Source organism: Muscardinus avellanarius, assembly GCF_963383645.1.
Source record: "Muscardinus avellanarius genome assembly, chromosome: 13".
NCBI classification, from domain to species: Eukaryota; Metazoa; Chordata; class Mammalia; order Rodentia; family Gliridae; genus Muscardinus; species Muscardinus avellanarius.
The window spans coordinates 94,139,943-94,166,836 of NC_137799.1; the positions used below are offsets into that span (position 1 = coordinate 94,139,943).

Here is a 26,894-nt window from a genome sequence, read left to right on the forward strand (position 1 = left end):
AGAGGTGGAATGCCCCTGGGTTCTATCCCATTAAAACTTCAGAGTCATGAGGCAAGATAGCATGAAGGAAAATCAGCAGAAACAACAGACAATAAGAGTAACCCTCATACTTCTTACTTAGGGCAAGATGTAAGAATAGGCACTAGATTTATTTTCCTTCAGAAAACAGAAAGCATGTAAAATATATGAAACAGTGATTTTCCAAGCTTGAATATTAGGCAGTGCAGGACAGTGATCCCTGCAAGACTGAAGAGAACTCTGAGGTCCTCTCAACTTACTGAGCTCTATGCCAAAAACTATACCACATTAGCAAAAAATTTTTAAAAAATGAGTGAAGCCAGGCATGGTGGCACACGCTTGTAATCCCAGCGTTTGGGAGGCTAAGACAGGAGGATCGCGATTTGCGGACAGCCTCAGCTGCTTAGTGAGGCCATTTGCAACTAACTCAGTGAGACCCTGTTTCAAAGTAGAGGATGAAAAATAGGGCTGGGGGTATAGTTCGGAGGTAGAATGCCCCTGGGTTCCATCCCAGTCCTGCAAAAAAAAAAAAAAAGAAAGAAAGAAAGGAAGGAGTAGAAAGATATATACCATGTTCATAGACTGAAAGATTCAATATTATAAACACTTAATTCTCCCTCAGATGAATCCATAGGCTGAATTCTAATCAAACTATTTTTAATGGGCACCAGCAAACTGATTATATAGTATTCTTAGAAAAAAAAGAAAGGCCAGGAAAAATCAAGGAAGCCTCTAAGAGAAGGGTATTGTGCTGCTGAACCATGTGACCATCACATAAGCCTACAATCATGGAAACAGCCTGGTCCTGGAACAAGGAGATTAAGGCCAGGATACAAAGTAGGAGAGATTCCAGAGGTAGCCAAGTCTTTGGACAGACAGGTGATTGGCAAGAAGAGCCCACTGCCCAGCAGTGGGCTCAGGACTGTCTTGCAATCAAAGGAGTGAATGGGCGGCGGGAGAGTAATCCTTGCTTCTAACTTCATACCATACGCACAACTCAGTAACAAGTGGATTGGGAATCTCAGTGTAGAGGTGTTAAGGCCCAGCCCCCAGAAGAAAGAAAGGAAAGTATCTTCTTGGGACCAGTGTAGGGGACATGCCACAGTCCAACAAAGAACGCTTAAAAAGACTGCCTTAAAAGTTGGTTAAATGTGACTACTTGAAAATAAAGAGCTACTGTTCATCCAGAGATGCCACTGATTCCCTGAGGCCGGTGGCGCACACCTGTAACCCCAGTACTTGGAGGCCAAGACAGGAGGATCACAGGTTCAGGACAAGCCTTGGCAATTTGGCAAGACCTTGTTTCAAAATAAGGAATAAAAAGGGTTGGAGATGGAGCTTGAAGGTAAAGTGCCCGTTGGGTTCAATCTCCAGTACCAAAAAAATAGAAATTAAAAACCATTTGATGGAGCAGATAGGCAAATTACAGAGTGGGATGTTTGCTCTACATATAAACAAATGATTCTGAGCCAGAAAAGCCCTCTTACAGACTAAAAAGAATGTCGACTCAACAGGAAAATATCTGAGTACAGGAGACTTGGATATATGTGTCATAAAAGAAGGTGCCCAAGCCAGGTGTGGTGGCACACACTTTTAATCCCAGCTATTGAGGAGGCTGAGGTGGGAGGATCACAAGTTTGAAGCCAATCTGGGCAATTTAGTGAGACCCTGTCTCAAAGAATAGAAAGGGATGGTGTGCTTTTTAAAAACCACAAGGGGTGGCGCGCCCTACCGCTGAGCTACACCCAGGTCAGTAGCACGCCTCTTACCTCGTGGGAGGCCCTGGGTTCCATCCCCAGTTAGAAGAGGTATTAGAGGATGATGAAGATGACCAGGAAACTACGAAAGAGATGCAAGTCCTCTGTGCGCAGTGGCACGTGCCTGCAATCCCGTACTTGGGAGACTGAGAAACAGGAGGATCACAAGTTCAAGGCCAGCCTGGGCAACTTAGACCCTGTCTCAAAGAAAGTTTTAGCCAGGCCTGATGGGGTACATCTGTAATCTCAGTACCTGGGAGGCTGCCACAGGAGGATCACAGGTTCGGATCAGCTTCAGCAACTTAGTGAGACTTTTTTTTAGGGGGTGCCAGGGATGGAACCCAGGGGCCTTCTACCTCCAAGCTACACCCCCAGCCCTACTTTTTTTTATTCTTTATTTTGAAACAGGGTCTCACTGAGTTGCAAAGGGCCTCACTGAGTAGCTGAGGCTGGCCTTGAACCATGATCCTCCTGTCTCAGCCTCCTGAATGCTGGGATTACAAGCGTGTGCCACCACGCCCAGCTTAGTGAGACTCTTAATAACCTAGCAAGACCCTGTTTCAAAACAAAAATTAGAGCCCGGAGTGGTGGCGCACGCTTGTAATCCCAGCATTTGGGAGGCTGAGACCGGAGGATCACGGTTTGCAGACAGCCTCAGCTACTTAGTGAGGCTCTCTGCAACTTAATGAGACCCTGTTTCAAAATAAAGAATACAAAAAATAGGGCAGAGGATGTAGCTTGGAGGTCAAATGCCCTTGGGTTCCATCCCCAGACCCGCAAAAAAAAAAAAAAAAGAAAAAAATTAGAAAAAGCGCTGGCAGTATATGTAGCTCAGAGTTAGAATGACCCTGGGCTCAATCCCCAGTACCATACACATAAAATAATAAAAATAAATTTCAAAGGCTGGGGATGTATTTCAACAGTAGACCACCCTTGGGTTCAATCCCGAGTATCACAAAAAAGAGAAAAAAAGGCAAATCAAAACCACAACGAGATACCACCTCATGTTTATTAAGATGGCTTTATCTAAAAACAAGACAGCAGGTATTGGGAAGGCCGTGGAGAAATGGGAGTGCTTGCATACAGTCGGAGGAAATTCAGCCGTTGCGGAGGTTCCCAGAGGGCGAATGCAGAAGTGCCATAGGATCCCAGTTCTGGGTGTGCGTCCAGGAGAGTGGAGAGCAGCGTCTAGAAGGAGGAGCTGCTCTCCCCGTCCACCGCGGGAGCATCCACAGCGGCCCCAACGTGGAAACAAACTCCACAGAGGAGCGGCTCGAGCCACACACATATACACAGCTGAACACTATTCAGCCAGGAAAAAGGGAATCCCGTCACGTGCAACGACATGGTGGAGAGTGGGCCAAGCAAAATCCGCCAGTCACAGCAGGACAGGTCGTTGCAGGAGTGCACGCCCACGACAAGGCCAAATAGACTCAGAGTAGAGCGCAGGTCACCGGGGCTGCGGGAGTGGCTCTTCGGTGTCTGTTCCGCAAGTGGAGTTCCAGATCTGGCACGCAGGGGCATTGCTGGAGTTGGAGTGGGCACCGTACCCACCTGTGCAGAGGGTAGGCCTCTTGTGCTGTTCTTACAAACAAACCACAGTGGAACCCTGGCACGCTCCTCGGGATGGACAGGCGCCCGGGAGCACTCCGAGACCGCGGAGGGGAGGATGCCGGCCCCCACCGGGGGCAGCCTCGCACTCCCACTGAAGGCTGGAGGCGCGCCAGCCTCGCTTGCCCTGGGCACACACCTGGCACAGGCGGAGGTGTGTGTCTCAACACCACGGCGGGGGCCTAGCTCGTGTGCAGAGCGGAGAGAGACAGAGCAATAGATGGACGTCAGAGATGAACGCATCACTGTGGCGTCCAGGCCGGACAGGACTGCGGCAAAGCCGGCCACACAGGCCCGGAGCCCTCCTCACGGCTCTGCCCTGGGGCAGGCGTGCGGCGTGCTGTGAGTCTGGAGGGCTGAGGGCAGCTGCAGGGTCCTGGTAACCCCCCGCCACTGCGTTATTTTTTATCGTTATTGTTTAGTGAATTTCATTCATCTTTTTAAGATAGAGGATTTGTTTTTATTAAATAAAAGAAAAACCGGCTAACAGCTTTGGGAGCACTGGGCCCTCCACGCTTCTCAGACTGTCACTGTTCCTGGGAGCGAGCTGAAGGTCCCCAAAACTCCTGACACTCTGCTGGACCTCAGTCCCTCTGGTCCAGGTCCCTCGCTCCACACCTCTGCTGGGTCCGCACTCTGACCTTACCAAGGACTGCGCGCCTAGTGGACTGGAAGGTCCAGGCTCCTGGGTGTGAACGGTGTACCACCAGTTACTCAAAACACTTTAGCCGTGTGTGTGTGTGTGTGTGTGTGTGTGTGTGTGTGTGTATGTGTGTGTATGTCTGTGTGTGTGTGTTTGCTGTTGCTGTTTTTTGTAGTACTGGGGATTGAAACCAGAGATAAACATGGAGGCAGATAAGCCACCTCCGTGCTGTACCCCCAGCCCTTTTTTATTTTTTGTTTGTTTTGAAACGGGGTCTTGCTATGTTGCTGAGAGTCCTGCTATGTTGCTGAGCCTGGCCTTGAGCCAGCACTCCTCCTCGTTTCAGCCTCTCAACTGTTAACAGTATATATATATATAACAGCAGTGCACCACCATACCTGACTCAATACCTTACCTTTTAAATCCACCTGTAAGTTTGTGGTGGGCGGGCCAGTGCCAGGTGGACAAGTGCCACATTCTATTGGCGCTCACCTGGCGGGGGCTGGGGTGGGGAACCAATGGGTGATAGAGAACAGGCCATAGCAGGAAGTAGGCAGCGCTGGCTGAGACACGATGGGAGCGGAGCAGGACGTGAGGATTGGCCTCGCAGAGGGAGAGGCCTGTGGAAGGCCGTTCACCAGGCAACAGCTGCTGGGCGCTGTGGCGCACGCCTGTAATCCCAGTACCAGGGAGGTTGAGGCGGGGACTGCAGGTTCGAAGCCAGCCTCTGCAACTTACCAAGACCCTGTTTCAAAATAAAAAGGGCTCAGGATGCATCCCCAAGGTGGAATGCCCCTGGGTTCAATTCCCAGTATCAAAAACAAAACCAAAAGAAAAGAAAAGAAAATATAAGAAAAAAAAAAAGACAAGACAAGAAGGCAGCCACTGGGTGGAGACAGCACAGACAGCCAGGGGCTTGGTGGGTAAAAAACAGGGACCAGAATAGGGACCAGAGTGCTGGGCCAGACAGGCGAGGAAGTGTCTCTGTAAACAGAAGGACCAGGTGGATAGGACAGGTACAAAGGCTGCAGGTACAAAGGCCCTTCTCCCCATTTTTTTCTAGACCCAGCGCCTCACACAGACCAGCCATCCTTGAAGGAGAAGTCTAGCTTCCCAGCTGGCCAGCAGCTCCTGAGCCAGGCAGCCCCCAGAGACCCTTCCGGCGGGGCCCCGGGCCCTGTGGCACCCTCCCCGCCTCCTGTGACCACTGCATCCCCAGACACAGCGGCAGCAGCTGCCAGCTCCGCATCAGAGCCAGCAACAGGGGCAGCTTTGGAGGCAGGGGGCCCAGGGACCGCTCAGGAGCCAACCAGTAAGCACGAGACCCCCCAACCCCCGGCTGAGACTCATGACAGCCTGCTGGCCACACAGCCCCCCGGTGTGGGCCGAGGACCTTGCTCCTCTGTTCCAGAAGCCGCTCCCTGCTCCGCACGCCTGGGGGAGCCCTCCTCAGCCAGGGAGATCAGCGCCGCAGGGGACTCCCTGCCAGCTCAGGCACCAAAGCTTGGCACCCCAGCAGGGGCCCTGCAGCCAACCCCGGCTCAGCCGCCACCCCAGCTTCCCAGTGCCGCCGCTGTGGCTGCCCCCCAGCTCGCCAGCCCGCCTCTGGGGCCCACCGCGCCCCCACCGCAGGCCGCACCCCTGGAGTCCGATGGGGAAGGGCCGCCACCCAGGGTGGGCTTTGTGGACAACACTATCAAGAGTCTGGATGAGAAGCTGCGGACCCTGCTCTACCAGGAGCACACCTCCTCTGCCTCCTTGGGGACCCCCATGGAGGCTAGTGACAGAGACTTCTCCCTGAGAGGAGACCGGCCTCACGGGGAGGCCCTGGCAGGGGACCCCGCCCTGACTGCGTCTGGAGCAGCACCTCCGGACCCTGCCCAGCTGCCCCAGCCCACGGTGAGTGCCCGGCCTGCCCCAGCGAGGCTGTGCTGGACGGGTACCCCAGCTATGCAGGGACGTTCCCGCCAAGGGCCAGGCACAAATGGCCTCTGTTGGGGCCCTGCATGTGAGACTCCATGGGACCTGTTGCCCTTTGTGAGGACAGGCGGTGGGAGGGGAGGCAGATTTGCAGTCAGCGTGGCAGGATGTTCACAAGTCAGGCTCACAGCTCTTCCCTGTTTCTGTTTCTTCCAGCTGGAAAAGTCAGAACCGGCCCCAGCAGGATGGGGCGTGGCAGAGGGGCAGGGGCAGGGTGCCTCCTTACCTGCCACAGGTGAGGATCCCTTGAGGTGCCTCCAGCTTTCCTGGGGCCAGAACCGCCTACACCCGCACCTTCACACTTTATTCTTTAAGAAGTAGGAGAATCTGAGCTGGGCGTGGTGGCGCGTGCTTGTAATCCCAGCATCAGCTCCTTAGTGAGGCGCTTTGCAACTCAGTGAGACCCTGTTTCAAAAATAATAAGTCAGGCGTGGTGGCGCACGCTTGTATTCCCCTCGCTTGGGAGGCGGAGACAGGAGGATCACGCTGGTTCAAAGCCAGCCTCGCTGGCTTAAGAGATCCTGTTTCCAAATAAAAAAATATAAAATAGATCTGGGAGTGTAGCCCAGAGGTAGAAGGGTTCCATCCCCAGTACCATCGGAAGGAAGGAAGGAAGGAAAAGGAATAGGGCTGAGGGTGTAGTTTGGAGGTAGAATGCCCCTGGGTTCCATCCCCAGTACCACAGGAAGAGAAAGGAAGGAAGGGAGGAAGGGAGGGAGGGAGGGAGGGGAGGACCTAGAATCTAGGGAGAGGCACAGCCCAAGACTTAGTTAAGACCCACAATTCTAGAAGGGAGCACGGGCTCACAGTGCAGGGGGGATGGTTCTGTGGAGCCGCCGTGACTGCTGGGCAGTGGGGGCTGGGATGTCATCAGGAGCCTGTCCCAGGCTCCTTAGTCACCAAGTGTCGGGGGGGACGTCCCTGGCCCCTGAGTTTCTGCAGCAAAGCTACCAGATGCTCGCACAATGCCTGTGGTTACTTTGCTGGAATGTGGGGTGGAGCTGGAGCTGGGAGAGGTGTCTCAAGACTTCCTGGGCGTCCTCTGGCTCCTGGCCACTGCACACCTCTGTGGGGACCCTTGTTATCTGAACACCCAAGTCTCCCACCTAAGGCTACTCGTCTGACTTCTGCGGCGTGTGGCTGGCTCTCTGACAGGAGTGTCTGGGCATGCTGGCATCCAGCTGAGCCTGGAGGCAGGGGCAGTCTGTCCGGCAGGAGGGGTGTGGCAGTCCGACCGCAGGACCCGGGAGGGGGTTGGGTTGGTTTCTAAAGGGGCTAGCACTGGGCGCAGATGCGGGGTCAGGGCTGCACTCTGCCACCCAGCAGCTAACTGTGGCCCCACCCAGTGCTGGCCTCCCACTGAGATGGGCACCACAGGCCACCTTTGCAGGTAGGAAGCTCGGCTTCTGTGACCCACAAGTGACGAAGCCTTCCCTCCCAGAGTGCACAGCTCATGGGGGGACTCCAGGAAGCAGAATCTAGATTGGAACAGGTACATGTTTTTGACAATCAGGACTCCAGGGAGTGTAATTGGAGTGTAATTGGTAGTGGGCTCCCCATCCCTGGGGGTATGGAAAAATGTGTGGATGCTGCCCCCGTGGGGATGTGATGTGAGGAGAGTCAAGTGTTGCCCATGGTTTGGGGATGTGTGACAGAGACTAGACTGGGTCTCCCTAGGAGCCTGACAGCCCTACATGGTCTGTGCAAAGCGGATTGTGTGTGTGTGTGTGTGTGTGTGTGTGTGTGTGTGTGTGTGTGTCTAGGGAGGTCCTCTGCTCCCCTGGAGACGCTGTTGGCTTCTGCCACGTCTTCCTGCAGCACATTGGTCTACCCTAGCCTGCCCATGGTTTTCTCTTATTGTGTGGGCCTCTGGGCTGGGACGTGGCCCCCCACATATCAGCTCAGGCTCCTTCTCTTGGCAAAGCCAGGAAAGTTGGCCAGAAATATCTTGCCCAATCCCCCTCGGTCATGGAGCAGGAGCAGCAGGCGTTCCCTGGTGCCCTGGATGCTGTTGGCTCACGCCCTTCCTGCCGCTTCCTTTGCCCCCGGCCCCAGTAACGCTGCCCCGTTCCTCCAGCAGAGTCGTCTTCCAGCAACACGCTGGGCTGTGCCAGCGATGGAGGGCAGGTGGCCTCAGACTCACCTGCAGTGCCCAGCGCGACCCAGGTAAATCCGGGCGACGTTTTCAGCACAGCGCTCTGCCGCTGCGGAGGTTGGCTTGAGGCTGGTATTGTCATAGAATCTCTTCATTTCTGCTGTTTCCCAAGGACGTTCTAGATTCTGCCAGCCCTGCACACAAGGAGCCTACAGACCGGAAGAGCAGGGTCCTCAGGGAAGCCTCGGCCGAGCTCCCGCACAGCCGCCTAGCAGCATCCACAGGGGGCAGCGGGCCCAGCCGCCCCCAGACCCAAGGCGCTCGGGCCTCGGTGTCCCCTCGGAAGTGGCCGGGGCAGGACGGCGGCTCCCCAGCGCAGACTGTGGGCCGCTTCTCAGTGGTTAGCAGCCAGGACGAGTGGACCCTGGCCTCTCCCCACAGCCTGAGGTACTCCGCACCGCCAGATGTCTACCTGGACGAGGCCCCCTCCAGCCCTGAGGTGAAGCTGGCCGTGCGGCGGGTGCAGACAGCCTCTTCCATCGAGGTGGGCGTGGGCGAGCCCGCGTCCAGTGACTCTGGGGATGAGTGCCCACGGAGGAGGCCCCCGGTGCAGAAGCAAGCCTCCCTCCCCAGCGGTGGTGGCGTGGCCAGTGACTTGGTGAAGAAGGCCGCTGCCTTCCTGCACAGGTCCTCGAGGGCTGGCTCCCTGGGCCCCGAGACGCCCAGCAGGGCAGGCGCGAAGGTGCCCACCATTAGCGTCACCTCCTTCCACTCCCAGTCGTCCTACATCAGCAGCGACAACGACTCAGAGTTCGAGGATGCGGACATCAAGAAGGAGTTGCGCAGTCTGCGGGAGAAGTACGTTCATCCCCCTGCCCCGGCTGTGCAGACAGCTGAGGTTCTGGGCAGGCAGCAGCCCCGTAAGACCTGACCCTCTGGTGTGAGGGCAGAGCCCCTGGTGTCCTCCACGCAGGGCGTGCTCCGTCCTGCCTCCTGGCTCCCGGGGGCAGGCTTCCTCCTGGGTGGCCCTGAGAGAGGACACCCCAGGGCATCCTGAGACTCGTGCCTCTCGTTCAGCAGATGTTCATTCTGCCTCCTGATAGCGAGGTGTTACTGCTACCTGAGATTTCTTGTGGGGTGGGAGTGGAGCCCAACAGTATAACTTCTAGGGTGTGGCTAATGGGACTCCACAGGGAGGGCACACAGGCTGTTTCCTGAGCTCTGCCTGGATGGGCTCAGAAGTCTCGGGTATCGTCCAGTGTGGTGGTATATGCCTAAATCCCAGTACTTGGGAAGCCGAGACAGGAGGATCGCAGATTGGAGACCAGCTTCGGCAACTGAGCGAGACGCTATTTCAAAAATAAAATGGGGATTGGGGTGTAGCTGAGAGGTAGAATGCCCCTAGGTTTATTTCCCAGTACCACCAAAGAAGAAGGAGAGAGAGAGAAAAAAAAAGAAAAGAAAAGGAAGAAACCTCAGGTGTGTACGGGAGCCATGTCTGCAGGCCAGTGCAGAGAGGTTTGGAGAGATGACAGATGTGCTCAGAACCCACAGCAGCCAGGTAGGAAAAGGAAGGGCCAGCTGCAGCCTGGGCTGGCAGGAGGGTAGGGGCTTGAAGGGCAGTCCTGGTCTCCCTGAGCGCTATGTCCCCAATGGGCCTTTGTGGCGGTGAAGTGGAGGGCCCTAAGTGGGCGCTAGCTATCTGGAATCTTTGGGGCAGAGGGGCAGGGCTCCTGCGCCTCTCGGGAGACTGCCCCCAGGCAGTCAGAGTGCTGGGGCAAGTTGGGAGGCAGGAAGGCAGCCATGAGGGGCCACCACAGGGGACAGGAGAGTGGAAGAGAGGATGGTGGGGACTGGAGTTGCCCTGAGCTCTGAACTGCACCTTGCGTGAGCAGTCGGGCACTGGGAGGGGTCCTAGAGCCAGGTGTGCAAGGGGCCAGGCTAGAGATGGGTGGAGCCTAGAAACTGAGGGGGAGGCCTAGAGATGGCCCCAGGGAGGGGGAGGCAAGAAGAGGGGCAGGAAGACCCAAGAAGCACCACCGAGGAAGGGATTCAGAGAGGAGGGTAAACAGACCCCGGCAGGCCACGGAGTCCAACAGAAAGGGGTGATCTTCTAGAAAGGGAGTGGGGAAGAAGCGATCCTCAGTCCAGGATGAAGGTGGCATCTGACAGGAAGCAGCCAGTCATTTCAAGCCTTACTTGCAACAGACACCCTGGACACCTTGTGAGGGCACAGGCCTGGGCCACAGGGATCCCAACAGGTGTACTGGGATTTCTCCAGGCCTCAGGACCCCCATTCTCGGTCCGGCCTGAGGTTCAGACGCCTGAGACTCCTGGGCCCTGGGGGAGCAGGCACGGGGCCTGGCACAGGAGGCCCTTGCAGCTGGGCTTTGGGGACACTCGCTCCATCCTTGACATAGAGCTGCTCCCCAAGTCCCAAGTAGGTGGCACCTCTGTCACGTGGCAGCCCTCTGGGCAGCCAGGTGTGCCCTGGGAACAGGCACTCCGTCCCCAAGCAGAGCCACGCAAAGAAACGCTGCACCTCTCTCTGGTGTTTGTAGGGAGAAAGCCACACTGATGTTTCTAAGTATCTAAAGTAACATTCAACAAGTGTTGAAGATGCAGGAGGTGCGGTCTGAACTTGCCTCTTGTTTCCCCACCCATGAAAGCGACCTGTTTTCCCAGCATAAAAAGGCGGAGGAGGGGGATGGGGCCCTTGTGGGGTACCTGGGCCCCGTGGGGCAGGCATCAGGTGACTCCAAAGGTAGTGAGAGAGGTGGCTAGCGGGTCCTGGGAGGTCCAGCAAGGGGGTTGCTGCCTCCCTCCCTTTCTTCAGCTGCCCACGACCAGCGACGGCCGTGACCGTCCCCATTGCAGTAGACCCAGCACGGTGGTGTCCAGCTGGCGCCCCACAGAAATAGTGTCTGGTCCCCTCACTTGGGCAGCGCCGCCCTCCTCTGAGACGCCTTCCCCAGCCCTCGCCGTCCCGCATGGCGCAATAGTGCACGCTGTCCTGGTAGACGGAGGCAGCCTTTCAGTGTAGCACGAGTGAATTCCTCCGCACCTGAGTGGATGCTGGGGGCTTTTACTGAGACACAGGTGTCAGCGTGAGTTGTCTGCTTCCTGGCACCCACACAAGCGGCCGTTAGGTCCTGGATCTTTGACAACTAGAAGCCCGTAACTCCTGTCTCAGTTTAAAAAAAAGCCCCCTCTGTGTGGTCCGGGTGGAAACACGGGCTGGCCACCTCTGGCCCCCTGCTGCAGGAGATGCCCACCCGCCCTGCCGCCTCTCTCCCCCGCCTGCAGGCACCTGAAGGAGATCTCAGAGCTGCAAAGTCAGCAGAAGCAGGAGATCGAGGCCTTGTACCGCCGCCTGGGCAAGCCGCTTCCGCCCAACGCGGGATTCTTCCACACGGCGCCCCCCACTGGCCGCCGGAGGAAAAGCAGCAAGAGCAAGCTGAAGGCGGGCAGGCTGCTCAACCCGCTGGTGCAGCAGCTGAAGGTTGTGGCCTCCAGCACAGGTCGGCCTGCCGGAGGGGCTGTGCGGGTGTGGAGGGGAGGAGCGCGGCGGGGCAGGAGCCTGGGAGCTCGGTACAGCGCAAGGCCTGCAGGCCCGCAAGAGCTTTGGGTTGTTTTTCTCACTTTCTTTCCCTCTGGATCTCCTTCTACTGGAGCAGGAGAGTCTGCGGGTCCTGGAGGCCCCGTCTCTGTGCCAAGGGGCAGAGCTGCAGGGCCTGTTGAGGCAGAGGCTGCTTGGACTAGGCCTCAGCCCCAGGTGAAGGGGTGAGTGCCTCCAGCCACCACCAGGCCGCTCTCCCCGCTGACCCTCCCTGAAGGAGGAAGCGGCCTAGGACAGGCAGAGGCTGCATCCCCATCTGACCCCGTTTGACACACGCCAGCTGTCCTGCTCACCGCTGGCAAGCAGCTGCCTTTGGGGACGGGGAGCATGGCCGTGTCTCCCCAGCATAGCCGTGGTGGTGCCGGTCCCTGGGGCTGCACCGGCTGGCGCAGAGGACTCCTTGGAGGCTTTCTAAGCGGCACCTTGGGGTGTGCACCTGCTGGGAGCCCACCTCCTCGGGCCTGCCAGGCAGGAAGGCACGGCAGGCTGACCCTATGCTCTCCCTAGCACAAGCTACCCACAGATCGCACACATTACACAAGCTCAGTGTCTAGCCCCAACGCTGAGGGCCACTTGTCACGGTGGATGTGCGCGGGCCACTGTCATCGTGCTTAGCCCTGGTCCGACGTGGCGCTGGGAATCAGCAGAGACCCAGGAGATGGGCTGTGTGCCCGTTGTCCCGGGGAGACACAGGACTTCCCCAAGGTCACGGCTAAGAGCAGGGAGCGGCCCCAGCCGGCCCTGCCCAGCGCACCTCATGGTGCCTGTCGCCTCTTCTCCCCCCGCCCAGGTCACTTGTCTGACTCCAGCAGAGGCCCTCCCGCTAAGGACCCTGCCCGCGCTGGCACGCCCCCGTGCGCCAAGGCGGTTCAGACTCAGCAGCCCTGCTCCGTGCGGGCCTCCCTGTCCACAGACATCTGCTCCGGCTTAGCCAGTGACGGAGGCGGAGCGCGTGGCCAAGGTGATTTCCAGCTTGCCTGTCTCCAAGCATGTGCCAGCCTCGTGGGGCCTCAGTGAAGTCCCAGGAGCACGCCCAGATGTGTAGAGGGGCCCAAGCAGCGGCCGGCACTGCAGAGCAGCTCTGTAAAAGGAACAAAAAACGATGTAGTCTTTGGGTGCCAACGATGTCATTGTCCCCCATCACTGGGTCTTGCCATAAGCGGCTCAGAGGCAGGTGATGGCTTTGCTAGAGCGGGCTTCTGGGAACTGGCCAGGACCGGGAGGGGTCAGCCTGATGGCCGAGGAAGGGACAGGGCATGGCATCTTGCTGTGTTGTGCGGTGCCTGTTCCTAGGCATTGGCCGCCCTGTCTCTGCCTGCTCCCCACGGTGCTAAACACCGGGTCCTTCCAAAGTCCACGGGACACCTGGGGTCGAGGGCTCAGCTCTCAAGCTGGGAGGACACGCTGTCTCATCAACGCCGCCATGGGCGGCAGCAGCTACTCAATAAGACGCGCTCCTGGCCTCACCATCCCTGTCCAGAGAAAACATGGCAACCACGTGGTGCCCACCCTCCCCGCCCGCCCTCTTCTCTCTGTTCCCGCCCCGCCTCCTCCCCTCCACGGTCAGTGGCTGGTCAGCAGGCGGAGCCCAGGATGTTAAATTGCAAGGCTGGTGTGGCTGAGGAGGAGGAGGGATGTCAGCGACCTGGGCTTGATAAGTGTCTCTCTGTTTTCTTCCCTTTATATTCATTTGCAGGCTGGACGGTTTCCCACCCAACGTCTGAGAGAGGGGCCTATAAGTCTAGTAGCAAGCCTCGTGCGCGATTCCTCAGTGGACCCGTATCTGTGTCCATCTGTCTGTATTCTTTTGTATTTTCCCACCTCCTGTCCCTCGGCCTCTGCCCTCCCACCCTCGCACCCCGTCTTCATCACCTCTCATGCTTTCAGTAGGGTGCCCCCTGCCCGCCCCTCCTCAGTCTAGAAGGAGGACCCCCACAAGCCCCTCCGTTGAGCACCACTGTCCACACCCGCCCCAGCCCTGGATTCTGTGTGCACGCTCTTGGCTGCAACCCGGCACCAAAAGCATGCGCGGCGGGGGAGCCGCCTCCGCCCCAGGCCCCCGCCCCACACGCCAGGGCACTCTGTGCCATCTCACTTACTTAATTCCTTTCTCTTTTGTTGGATGTCGTTTTCTTTTCTGTTGCAATCATGGCCTATATACGTGTCCGCTGCCCCCCCCCAGTTCCAACAACAGCAAAAAGACACCCCAACCTTCTCTAGCTATATGGACTCTGACGGCATGCACGTAGCAGGCTGATCCAGCCCAAGGTCCCTGAGGGTGGACCTCTGCGCGGGGGCCAAAGCTCTGCCTGGCCCTGCATCTGCCCACCACTAGCTCCTTGCATGTGAGATGCTAATTACACAGGGCAGGGGCTGAAGTGTCACTCAGGGTTAGAGCGCTTGCTTGGCACGCGTTCTGTCCCCAGCCCCGCCAAAAAAAAAAAAAAAAACCTCTCTCTAGCTAGGGCTCCCAAGACCCCCACATGCTCAGATGAGGAGGTCCGCTTCCCTCTGTCTCCGCCCCTACCCTCTCTTCTCCCCAACTCAACAGGAGACTGAAGCCTTTCCCACAGCTCTCCTGTGGGCTGCCCCCCATGGCTCACTTCAGGTGTTTTTTTTTTTTTTTCTTTTTCTTAAGCCCTCACCACGATTGGCACATGAATACAAAGCTGTGGAGTTTTTAGCCTTTTGGGTTTTTGACAGAAGAAAATTGCACTTTTTGAAATTGGATTGGAGATGCTGGTCTGGGGCACGTGCCTTTTTGCTTGTACAATAAAGATACATTGTGCTTGTGGGGACCAGAGGCCATGTCTGTGTAGGGACCGTTACCATTGCCACCCGTCAGAGGTCCGCTTGGGCGGCCACTCCCCGGGCAGGCCCTGAGGAGGGCGCCGGGCGGTGTGGGGATGCCTGGCTTCCTCACGGCTTTCCATCCGCTGGAAATAGGCTGCCCTTTGCAGGTGGAGGCGTTGGCTGGTGGTGTGTCTGTCTGATCTCTGGTCAGGTGCTGGTTGGAGCTGGCAGGGCCGGCACGGGGCCCTGCGCGCCCACTTGGTTCTGGCGGTGCTTGCCCGCTCCCCAGCCTCCCCTGGTCACGCTCCCTGGAGCTCTGCACCGGCATGCTCAGGGTCCCCAGGGTCAAGGGCACCCTGGTCTGGGGTGTCCTGAACAGCTGCCGGCCAGGCTCAGAGGCAGAGGGGAGTGCTGTGTGTGTTGGCGACTGGGTGTGGGGACTGTAGTGAGGTGCTGGGAGGTCCACACCTCTCTGCCAGGCTCCTATTTTTAATGGTTTGACTAGAAATTAGTGGTCTGGAATTTTTTTTTTTTTTCAAATGAGACACAGTATAAACAAAGGCCTCAGGACCGGAGGCAGGCTTGCAGGGCTGGATCCTGGGCGCGTGCCTCCTGCCCAGGCCGGGCAGATGCTGTGACACTGTGGCCCTCAGTCTCTTTCGGGACAGGCGTGGCCAGTCAGTTCTTCCAGGACCAAACCACTCTAGGCCAAGCCCAGATGGGCGCCTGCTCTGGGCACCTCCGGGTGCGGCGCATAGACTGGGGGTGTGGATCCACAGTTGGTGGGATTCTCACCAAGCTCTGCGTCTGTCCGTCCACTGTCCCTTAAAAAGAGGGTGCCTTGAGGTTTGTAAGGACCAGCCCTCCATGCAGGACCCACAGGCCGGGGCACTGGCACCCACAGTCATGGGACTGAGTGGCCCCGGGAGAAGGACAGGCCCTGAGCAGATGACGAGGAACCTGCTGGCGTTGCCCATTCTGAGGGCTGTGGGGTCAGGGGTGACGGTGCAGGGGGAGGGGCCGGGGCGTGGGGACCAGGCGTGGCCAGGGAGAGGGGCTTGGCTGCCCCCTTGCTAGGTAAAGCTAGCAAGTTTGCAGTACTTCCTTGGCACGTGACACCCCGTTTCCTGGAAGAGAAAAGGCACCAGGGAGACAAAACCCATGAGGCCTCAGCTTCTGTGAGGCTCAGCAGAGAGGCCACCGGGCAGAGGGGGCTGGGTCCCCGCCTGGGTAGAGCCGGGCAGGCCAAGAGGGGGGATAGGGAGCGGGTGAGCAAGCACCCCAGGAACACAGGGAGCACAGCCCAGCTGCTCACCCATGGACCGCTCCTCACAGCATGGGGACCTGGGGGCCATGGATGTCCTAAAGGATGGGGCACTGGGGCCAAAGAAAAGGCTACGTGCCTGGTGGCTGTTGTTAGAGCTGTGCTCACAGCCTGTGACCGACCTCCTTTTGGGCCTCCCCTGGGCCAGGCAGAGGCTGAGCCCGCCCCAGCCCCCTCCCGTAGCAGGACCGTGGTCTCACACAGTGTCCTCGTGGCATCCCTCCTCTGTGCCACCTGTGGCTCAGGAGCCCCACTGCTCTCCTAGCCCTACATCAGAATGTCTTCGTCCCTCCCTGGGGGAGAGCGAGCTTTTGGTGAGGTCCCAGCAGAGGACGTCCAGCAAGGAGGGCCTGTGCTCCCCATGGCCACCCCGGGCCGACCTCTGCAGCCTAGGCTTCCGGGCCAAGGGCAGGGCAGCTGGCCACACACCTAGGCCCCAGGACCCCGAGGGACCCGGCGTCCCGAGCTCAGGGCAAAGTCAAAATGTCCCCAAACCACAGGGCAGAAGCCAGGCGCGCCCTGTGACGCTGCGTAAACGGTTGTGGGCTCTTTCCTGGGCTTGAGAATGTGCCTCTTGATGCACACGCGGCCTGTAGGGTGCTCAGGCCAGGCGCCAGCATAGGCCTGATGGTGCTGTTGGAGAGACACGTGAGGGTGGGCGGCCTGGGAGGGCTGGGCCGAGGGCTCCCTGCGGGCACTGCCGCCCCACCGCGGTTCGCGTGCACTTCGTCAGTATTTGAAAACTAGGTTATAAAAAGCGGGTGTGAGGAATGGCTCCAGGCCCAACCTACTTTTAAACCCTCCCTGTCCAGGTTAGACATCCTTGCCCTTGAATCCTCCAGCCTGCGGCCCCCTTCCTGCTGCCAGCGGAGGTCCACAGAAAGGGTGGCCCTCGGCAAGACCAAGAGGAGGCCTGGTTCAACCCATCCTCCCCAGCTGGCTGTGCCTGCCCTTCGTGCCAGGGTGGGGACGGGAGCCCAGGGCTGTCTAGCAGAGCAAGTGCTGGAACTGAGTGGGGACACAGGGTCAGGGCCCAGGCCGGGCGGAGACCTTGTGGCGAGGTGCCCCCAGCAGGAGGTACAGCTCCTGGGATCCATAGCAAGTGCTGCCCAGGAACGTGAGGCCCGCCCTGAGTGGCCCGTCTAGAGGGCAGAAGCTGCTGTGCTTGGGGCTCCAGAGTCCAGGAGGGCCGTGGAGGGCGGGAGCTGTGTGTACTTGGGTCGGCAGGAGCCTGAGCCCAGGAAGGCCAGCAGCTGGCCTGTCTGGTGGTCTTTGCAGTTAACGGTAGCAGAAATGAGCCTGGCACTCGGCTACCAGTGGCCCCAAGTGTTGCCGGGGCACCAGAGTCTCCATAAAAGAGCACACCTCTGTAATCCTGTTTCCAAATAAAAAATATAATAGTGCTGAAGGTGTAGCTTACAGGTAGAATGCTCCTGGGTTCAATCCCTATCAACACACACACACACACACACACACACACACACACACACACACACCACTCCTCACCCGGTACAGTGGGCCATGCCTGTAATCCCAGTACTTGAGAGCCTGAGACAGGAGGATAGGTTCACGGCCAGCAGCCTTGGCAACTTAGTGAGACCCTACTTCAAAATAAAAAATAAAATAGGGCTGGAGGTGTGGCTCAGAGGTAGAATGCCCTGGGTTCCATCCCTGGGACCAAAATAAAGAGCACACTCTGTGGAACCAGGCGTGACTGTTCCGTCCCAGGCTGCCCACATGGATTCTTGCCGCCTAGACAGACCTACAACCTGCAGTAGGTCCGACGGGTGCCAGTGACCTTCTCCTGGCCCTGAGCTCCGGATGTCAGCCCAGGCCGCAGCCCTGGCTCTCAGGGCTCCTCCCAAACACAGGCAGCAGGCTTCTGTTTCTGTCTGTATCCCTCCTGCTTGCCTCGCTCCTCCCACGGGAATGTGATGGACCCCAGCAAAACAGCACCTCCTCTTTTCCCACCGCAGCTTCAGAGATTGTGTAGAACCCGCTAAACATCGAGTCAAGTGCATTTGAGCCCGGCTCTAGGTCCAGTCCCCTCAGACCAGGGAGCTGGGCTGACGTTGGTCCACCTGTCCCCCACACAGAAGGCAGAGCGCTTCTAGAGAAGAGAGGCACCAGGTGCCCCAGGTGTCGTGGACGGGTCAGAGTGTGGCCCCGTCTGGGCCTCCGAGCTAGCGTGGCCTGCCGAGTGACCTTGGGGAAGTCTTGGGCTCTTCTCTGCCAGCGGTGGCTCCCTGGGAGGCCGCCCCGGTACCTCCTGGTGTCGGTCCCCTAGGCCCTGACTGTCGACATTTGGTGTGTCATGGGGACATAATGGTGGGAACAGAGCCCCCTGGTGGAGGTCCAGTAACAAGGGGGCCTCACCCCACCCCTCCAGGAAATGGGCCAGAGCGTCCCCGGAACCAGGCTTAGCCCTGAGACAGACAGACCTTCCTGCTTCCTCAGCCAATCCCCTGTGTAGCCTCCAAGGTGCCACCTGGGATCCCGAACTGGCCTCAAACCTGCAAAACAATGTATCTTTTTGCACTTGGAAAACCTTCAGTGTCCTCCGTGGCCAGCTGGCCCAGGCTGTGCCCAGCTCCCTGCAGGCCCAGGGCTGACTTGTAATGGGGTTTCCTGCCTCTACCAGTGGGGCTTCCAAAAGCCTGGTATTTAAATGCCAAGCGGCGTGCTGTGCTTTTTTTTTTTTTTTTTCATTTTTCTGCCTTTCTTTTTTCCTTTCTCTCTTTTTTTTATTTTTTATTCTCAAATATGCTTCTAGAGACAAACGCTTCTCCCTGAAGTTTGGAGGCTTGCTCCAGCACATCTGCCTCCTCAGCAGAGCCCGTGGGAGCCTGCATACTAACTCTGGGGGCCACCCCTGGCCAGGCCGGGCCGGCCCTCCTCACCCTCCCCGCACACTGACAACTTTTGCTTACGTGTGGCAGCGTGACTGGTGTGTGCTGTTTCGCCTAACCCTGTGGTCTTGTGTCGTTTGTTTTTTCTTTACAGGGTCAGCCCTGAAGCGTCTCTGCCTAGGCAAAGAACACAGCAGTAGTAATTATCCGGGTTTTTTACCCCCTTCGTCCCTCGCATCGCATGGGCTTGATCGTGGCTAGTGCCCCTCAGGGTGTCCCGTGGCTGGCGGCGTGGCCGCTCTGCCCGCCCCGCCGGGCTCCGCTTCGCTTCTGCCTGGAGGAGAGCTGCCCCGCTCCCCTCCGTGTCCCCATGGCTCCTAGAGTTTGTGCCAGTCACATCTAACGGGCTTGTCCTTCTCTGGAACATCTGCTGATCAATCATTAATTGGCTCCCAAAACATAGGAACCAGTGTCTCCTTGAAGTAGCAAGGAGAGACGCCAGGACCCATGGGTACTAGTCTACCCGGGCCATTCATGCCACCTCTCATTACACTCTCTCCCTTTTGAAAATTTATTTTAATTTTGTTTTTTCTTTTCTGGCTGAAACTTTCATGTAGAAATAGCTCCATGTGTATAAAATCTCATCACTGATTGTCAACCCTGTGTCTGTGCTCTGTCCTTGCTAGCCACTAAAGTATACTACATTTTGGAACAGCTTGTTTGAAGAGATGGTCATTAGCTGTTTTTTTTTTTTTTCCTTAAGTGCAGAACAATTTTAAATTGGCTTCTTCAAAATTGCTGGCTGGAAATTATGTGTGTAGGGGAGAAGAGAAGGCGACACAATTTTAAAAGTCCCATGTTGGTCATTTAAAAAGAAAATCTCAATAAAGCTGCCAGCTTCCTGGCAGCTCATGAGCTCCGAGCACCACCTCGCAACATCAGCCCAGTCGTGGCTGGCTCGGAGCAGGTGGGGTCCGTGTCAGGGGGCTCTAGGTATCAGCACCTTTTATTCATAACTTCTCTGAAGGCTCTAGTAATGAAAGATGCCATTTCTTTGTCTTGAATTGTAAACAATCAAGCCATTAAGAGGTGTGGGAATATCTGGGCGTGGTGGCACACGCCTACGATCCCCATACTTGAGAGGCTGAGACAGGAGGATCCTAGGCTTGAAGTCAGCCTCAGCAACTTAGTGAGAACCTGTTTAAAACTAAAAAGGGCTGGAGTATAACTCAGAGATAGAACGCCCCTGGGGTCAATCCCCAGTACCAAAAATGAATAAAAATAGAATGCACAGGAATGCAAGCTGATGGCGCAGGTCCCGGCCTCCTTTGTGAGCCTACATCACACTGAGGCCCCGAGGCAGGCCAGAGGAATCTGAGCCTTGGTCCCGCGCCGCCGGGAGCCTCCCGTGCGCTCCCACGAGTCTGGTGGGACAGGCAGCAGAGGTCAGAGCGGACCCTACACGGAGGCCTCCAGCCATGCACCGGCCTGTCCCCTGGCCTGGCCTGAGGCCGGTGACAGTCTTGCAATCTGCCATGTCTAGGAGTGGGCCCGGAGCCCCAGGATCCAGACCGCCTCTTGAAGCAAGGTGTGGCCTGGCTAAAGCGAGGCCGCCGTGCTGGCCGGGCGTGTAGGAACGACCGCACCCTCCCACCAGTGGGCTGGGCGCGGGTGGCGGCTCCAACCCTGGCCTGTGTGTGACTCCCCAGGGTCCTCCACCAGCAGCCTGGCCCCAGGCCCCGAGCCGGGCCCCCAGCCCGCCCTGCATGTCCAGGCACAGTCCAACAACAGCAACAACAAGAAGGCCACCTTCACGGACGACCTGCACAAGCTGGTGGACGAGTGGACCACCAAGACGGCGGGCGCGGCGCAGCTGAAGCCCACACTCAACCAGCTGAAGCAGACGCAGAAGGTGCAGGACATGGAGGCCCCCAGCAAGACACTGGCCGTGAGTGGGCGCAGGCCCGGGCGGGTGGCCGGTGGTCAGCGGTCGTAGCTCGAGCATTTGCCCACTGTAGAGAGAGGGATGCAGGCGACTTACTTGGCAGAGACAGGATGGGCCGCCTCATGCCGCACACCGCGGAGCCCAGGGGTGCAGCCCCGGCTCAGCGGGCAGACTGGCCCCCGCCTGCATCCTGTTCACCCCGGTCACCCACGTGACCGCCCTGGCTTCAGCTCACAGGCACCTGGGCCGGCGAGGGGCACTTAGAAGTATTTCAGACACACAGAAGTGTTGCGAAGTCTGCAGTGAGCCCCTGGCCCACGGCCACGCACTAATCAGACTTCCGATACTTTGGATTTTTACAGTCTTCGGGATATACAGCAGCGCCCTGTTCTTCGTTCCTGAGATTGGCTCTTACTTTTCTCCTCTTCCTCCCTCCTTTCTTTATCTCCTTAGGGATTTCTAAATTGTAGCGGCTTTCCGAAGGAATGCATTCTGTCTTTGACAATATTCTTTATTGTAAGCGTCATTAATTTCTGCCCTTTATTATTTCCTTCCTTCCGTCTTCCCCAGTTGTATTCTAGAAGTTTCTGAACATGCAGGTCATGGGTTTCCAGATGTTCTTTTACGGCATTTGAGGCATTTGAGGCTGTGACGTCTCCCCTAGCAGTTCTGGCTGCGTCCCCCAAAGTTTGGGGATGTTGCAGGTTCGTTCGCCTTCATTTCAAAATGATCTCCAGTTTGTAATTTCCAGTGGTGTTTAGGTAAGCACAGTTAGCACTTTCCTAGTGACCTCTTCCCTCAGGTCTGAGTATCACAGCGCTGTGACTTGGGCTTGAGTTCTTTGAAGCTTTCTGGGGCTTCTGCCCCTAATGCCAACCACTGCCACCATTCCTCAGACACATGGGCTGAACCTGGTTGTTTTCTCCTCCAGACCCATCCTGCCAGGCTTTTTCTTTGTCGATGGCTGCAGAGCCATCAGACAGGTGCCCCTCCATCAGACTGACTCCTCCAACCCGCTCTCTGTGGAATCCCTTTGATCCAGGACAAAGTCAACAGTCCTGAGCCCGACTGAGTCCTCGAGGACTGGAGGAGCCCGAGCCCTGCACCCGCTGGCCGCCTGGGCTCCAGCCATGCAGGCTAACCCTGTTGCCCACACATTTCAGAGTTTGATTCAGTTTTTAGAAATCTATGTTAAAACACACAGAATGCAAAATTCACCACTTTGTCCATGTTTAAGTGCACCGAGGGCTCGAGCAGCACAGAGTATATTTACATTGCTGTCCATGGAACCCTTCACCTTGCCAAACTTAAATTCCATCCCAGCGAATGGCACCTCCCAGCGTCCCTCCTCAGCCCCCAGCGCCCACACTGCACTGGCCTTCCATGGCGACAGTGCCGCCAGGGACCTCGCAGAGCACCTGGCTCCCGTGTGGCTTGTTCACTCTGTGTGTCTTCAAGGTACATCTCCAAAGCAGTACACACCAGCACGTCATCCTTTTGTGTGTGTGTGTGTGTGTGTGAAACTTCGTGTGACCACCACCACCGTCTGCCTCCAGAATTCTTTCCATCTTCCCAAACTGGAAATCCTGTCCCCAGTAAACTGACTGCTTAGTGAGCCCGTCCCACCCTGAAGCTGCCGTTCTGCTTTTCACCTTCAGGACTTCGACGACTGCCAATGCCTCACTCGCGCGCGGCCGCAGGGTCCCGGACTTGGGCCGCCCTGTGCACACGGCGTGATGTCCGTGTTGTAGCATTGTCCGAGCTGCTGGCCCTTCCGAGGCTGGATCACGCCCTCTCCTAGGGCCGGCAACGCTTTGTGTGTCTGTTCACGCACTGATGGACCCACCCTTCAGGGGCCCTCACGTGCTGGCTCTTGCGAGGAATCCTGCCATGAAGAACTCCCCTCCCAGTCCCCGCTTCCGATGCTCCTAAGTCAGTGCCCAGAAGGAAAATTGCTAGGTCCTATGACAAATGTTTAATTTTTTGAGAAACCTCCATACTCATTTTCAACAACAGCGGTATCATTCCCATCCATAGTACATAGGGTTCGGTTTTCCCACATTTGGACCAACAGTAGTTATTTTCTGTTTTTTTTTTTTTTTAAGGTAACATATCCGGGAAATCATTACCAAGTCTGCATGGTGAAGCCCTTTGTTTTCTTTTAAGAGATGTGTAATTTCATCTTGCCGTTTAGATCTCTGGTTCACTCTGAGTCGATTTGGGGGTATGGTCAGGGTCCAGCTCTAGCCTTATACACGTGAATATCCAGTTTTCCCGGTAGCATTTGCTGAAAAACATGCTCAAAAGTTTCATTGAATAGGATGGCTCCCCTTGTCAAAAACCACTTGACGTAACCCCAGTACGGAGGCTGAGACAATACAGAGGAGGCTGAGACAGAAGGATCCCAGGTTTGAGGGCAGCTTCCGTGACTTAGCCACGTCTTCCGCAACTCAGTGAGACCCTGTTTCAAAATAAAACATAAAATAGGTCTGGGGAGTATCTCCGAGGCAGAATGCCCCCGGGTTCAATCTCTGGTACCCCCATGTACATCATTTGAGGGCTGGGGTTACAGCTCCGTGGAATGCTTATGTATCATATGCAAGGCCCTGGGTTCCATACCAAAACAAATTTGACTATACATGCAAGAATTTATTTCTGAGCTTCCCGTTCTCTTCCATTGTCTGTCTGTCCATCTTTCTGCCAATTTCACACTGTTTTGATTACTCTCCCTTTGTAGTAAGTTTTGAAATTAGGAAACGTGAGTCCTCCCACTGTATTCTAAGATTGATTGAGATTTGGACTTGAAGGTTCTGTAGGAAGTCTAGGATGGATTTTTTCTATTTCTGAACAAAAGGATCATTGAAATTTTGATAGGGATCGCATTGAACCTGTAGATCATTTTAGGTAGGTTTTTTTTTTTTTTTTTCTTTCCTGTGCTGGGGATTGAACCCAGAGGCATTCTACTTCTGAGCCACACTCCCAGCCCTATTTTTTATTCTTTTGTTTGTGTGTGTGGGGGGGGGGTACTGGGGATGGAACCCTTCTACCTCTGGGCTACACTCCCAGACCTATTTTATATTTTATTTGGAAACAGAGTCTCTTAAGCCAGCTGAGGCTGGCTTCGAACCTGCGCGATCCTCCTGTCTCCGCCTCCCAAGCTCGGGGATTACAAGCGTGCGCCACCACGCCCGGCCTCCTTTCATCTTGAAGGATTGTTTTTCTGGAGATAGAATTCTTGGTTCACAGTTTGTTATACACTAAGTATGTCTGCCCTCTGCATCTAGCCCCATGGTTTCTATCGAGAAATCCACTGTTAACTTTGTTGAGGGTCCCCGGTAAGTGGCAGATTTCTTCTCTCTTGCTGCTTTCAAGATTCCCTATTTCTCTCTGGCTTTTGATAATTTGACCATAATGTATCTCGATGTGAAGTTTCCTGAGCTTCTGGGGTGTATAGGTTCACATCTTTATGAAATTTGGGAGGTTTTTGGCCATTATTTCTTCAAAATTTTGAACACCCCTCCCTCTCCCTGTGACTCCCATAACGCGCCCCCTCTTTCCCTCAGTGGAGCACGATTTAAGATTCCTTGCCTCTGCTCACTTTTCCTTACTCTGTTTATCTTTCTGCTCCTCACACTTGGTCATTTTAACTGGGCAGTTTTGTAGTGTCTTGAATTCACAAGTTCTCTTTTCTGCTAGTTCAGATTCTGTTGTGCCCCTCCAGTGAATTTTTAGAATTTGTTTATACTCTTCAGCTCTTAGGTTCTATTTGACTTCTATTTGATTTTATAATTTCTATCCACAAATATTCTCATTTCGTTTACACATTATTTTCCTATTTCCTTTAGCCCTCTCCATGGTCTCTTGAGCTCTTTTTGTGAGCATATTTAAGACAGTTTATTTAAAGTCTCTTTCTAGGAAGTCCAATGTCTGGACTTCCTTGGGGACAGTTTCTATCAATTTTTCCCTCTAAATGGACCATTTTTTCTTGTCTTTTCTTCTTCTTCTTCTTTTTGGTGGAAGCCAGGGGCTTTCTACCTCTGGGCTATACTCCCAGACTTATTTTATACTTTATTTGGAAATAGGGTCTCACTAAGTTGCTGAGAGCCTCACTAAGTAGCCGAGGCTGGCTTCGAACCTGTGATCCTCCTGTCTCAGCCTCCCAACGCGGGGATTGCAAGCGTGCGCCACCACGCCTGGCTTATTTTCTTCATTTTTTAGTTTACTAAATTTCTCTTTGTGCCTAAATTATTTAGTTACCATATTTTTCAAAGAATTTCTATGTGATTTTCTCCTCCAAAATGTTTTTCTTTTTTAACAAAAAGTTTCAATTCTGACAAGATTCTCAATATTATTATTCTTCACATTTAATCTTGTAGCTTTTATTTTCCTTTTCCCTTAGTTTTTTTTTAACATAGTACCTTGTCTCTTTTTTTTTTCTTTCATTTTTTTAGCGAGTTTTTAAACATTGTGCATAGGATAGTTTTTTTGTTGTTTTTTGTTGTTGTTGTTTTTTTGTTTGTTTTTTGTTTTGTTTTGTTTTGCTTTTTGGTGTTACTGGGGTTCCTGGAAGCCCTTCTGCCTCCGGGCTACACTCCCAGACCTATTTTATTTTTGGAAACAGGGTCTCTTAAGCCAGCGCGGCTGGCTTCAAACCTGCGCGATCCGCCTGTCTCCGCCTCCCAAGCGCGGGGATTACAAGCGTGCGCCACCACGCCCGGCTGTGCATAGGATAGTTTTTGAAAATTTATTTGCAAAAAGAGTTTGAGGCCCAGTAGTAGTCTTCTCATGATTTTTTAAATTTACTTTTGAGCACCTTTTGATAGCCTTAGTAACTATCTCCTGTAAAGAGCTTGATCAAGGAACTTTGTGGCACCCTCCCTGTGAGCATCTAGTGGGTTTGGTTTTGTGGTTTGCTCTGTCTTGGCATGCTGGGGCTGGCCCCCAGACCCAGGGATGCCCATGGAACCCTCCACCCCTGAGCCCTGTCTCCAGCCCCTCCGGTGGGTTTCTTATTGGTTTAGGTAGAATTCCCCGTGGTCGTGTCCTTGCGTTCCCGGGGTGAACTCCACTGGGTAATGATGTTTTGTGTCTTATTGTTGCTGGATTTCATTTGACAGCTTTGGGTAGGATGTGTTTGCCTTTTGTCCGATAACCTTGTCGGATTCCTGCTTGCGGCGTGCTGGTCTTGCAAGCAGTTGGCCGCTCCTCTCCCTCTCCACCCAACACTTCTCTGAGAGGCTGAGAGCACGGGGCTCTCCTGCCACTGCAAGCCTCCTCACACAGTTCTGCCCTGGCCCTGGAGCGCCCATGCCCGCACAGCTCCTGGGCTGGGCTGGTCTCTCATACATCACCCCATCAAACAGGATACTGTGGTGTCTGCTGGTGCAGGGGCATGGCTCGCGCCTGTCTCTTTAGGGGCCAGGCCCCACATGTCCAACCCCAAGTCCCATGGATAGCGGGGGCTTAAAAGGGCCAGAGGTGTCAGGACTCAGCTCTGGGTGATGAGGGGAGGGCAGCAGCGTCCTGCTGCTGTGCCTGTCTTAGCGGGTGCCTGTCTATGGCAAGTCTGGGCACCGCTCTCAGCTGAGGATGGAGACACCCCAAGGACCCGGAGCCACAACCGCATCCTCACTGCGTCCTCTTCTTGTCTCTGTGCCTCTCAGCTGAGCGCGTCTCGAGCAGGAGTGGTGGTGCCACGTCTGGCCCCAGCGACCGGCCCTCTGTCCACCTCAGCCATCCCTGGAGCTACCCTGGTCTTGCCTGTGCCAACACCAGGTACTGCCCGCGCCCGCTGCCCGGCTCCACCCTGTGCGCTGCCCTCGGGTCAGCATGGAGGTCTGCTCCCGGCTCCTGTGTCCTGGGGGCCCTGGGCAGCTCAGAGGGGCCGGCTAGGGATCTGGGGCAGCCGGAGCCCCAGCCAGGTTCCAGTGCTGCCAGTGCTCCTGGGGCCGCCTGCCGTCAGCATGCCGGGACCGCTGCTGCACATCACGTAGCCTAAGACCTGCCCTGGGCGGGAGGAGCTTGTCCTGGAGGAATCTGATGGTGACTGGGCCTCTCCTCCTCCCTGCGGAGAACACGGAGCGTGGCCCCAGGGCCCGCTCATGATGGCCAGATGGGCTTCCCCTGCGCTTCAGCCCCTGCGCTCACAGGTGCCCTGTGGGCTAGCCTCACACACCTGGCCCTGCATGGAAGCGCAGAACCTTTCCTCACCCTGCAGAATCGATACCTCCGATTCCAGCTTTCCTGTTCCCCTAATGGGA

At 55.9% G+C, this 26,894-nt stretch overlaps 1 protein-coding gene across 1 annotated transcript in view; it reads left to right on the forward strand.

Moving 5' to 3' along the window:
* The window catches only part of WNK2 (WNK lysine deficient protein kinase 2), a gene marked incomplete at both ends in the record, with an annotated part of 105,894 nt that extends 79,267 nt beyond the window's left edge, over window positions 1–26,627 (forward strand). Inside the window, 10 exons of the mRNA XM_080709037.1 lie at window positions 5,093–5,928; window positions 6,166–6,244; window positions 8,087–8,175; window positions 8,277–8,962; window positions 11,411–11,625; window positions 12,514–12,684; window positions 13,420–13,518; window positions 18,844–18,888; window positions 20,399–20,637; window positions 26,298–26,627. Of these exons, the coding sequence (XP_080565163.1) occupies window positions 5,093–5,928; window positions 6,166–6,244; window positions 8,087–8,175; window positions 8,277–8,962; window positions 11,411–11,625; window positions 12,514–12,684; window positions 13,420–13,518; window positions 18,844–18,888; window positions 20,399–20,637; window positions 26,298–26,627 (2,789 nt within the window). The remainder of the gene's footprint in view (window positions 1–5,092; window positions 5,929–6,165; window positions 6,245–8,086; window positions 8,176–8,276; window positions 8,963–11,410; window positions 11,626–12,513; window positions 12,685–13,419; window positions 13,519–18,843; window positions 18,889–20,398; window positions 20,638–26,297) is intronic.
* Between the last annotated feature and the right edge of the window lie 267 nt (window positions 26,628–26,894).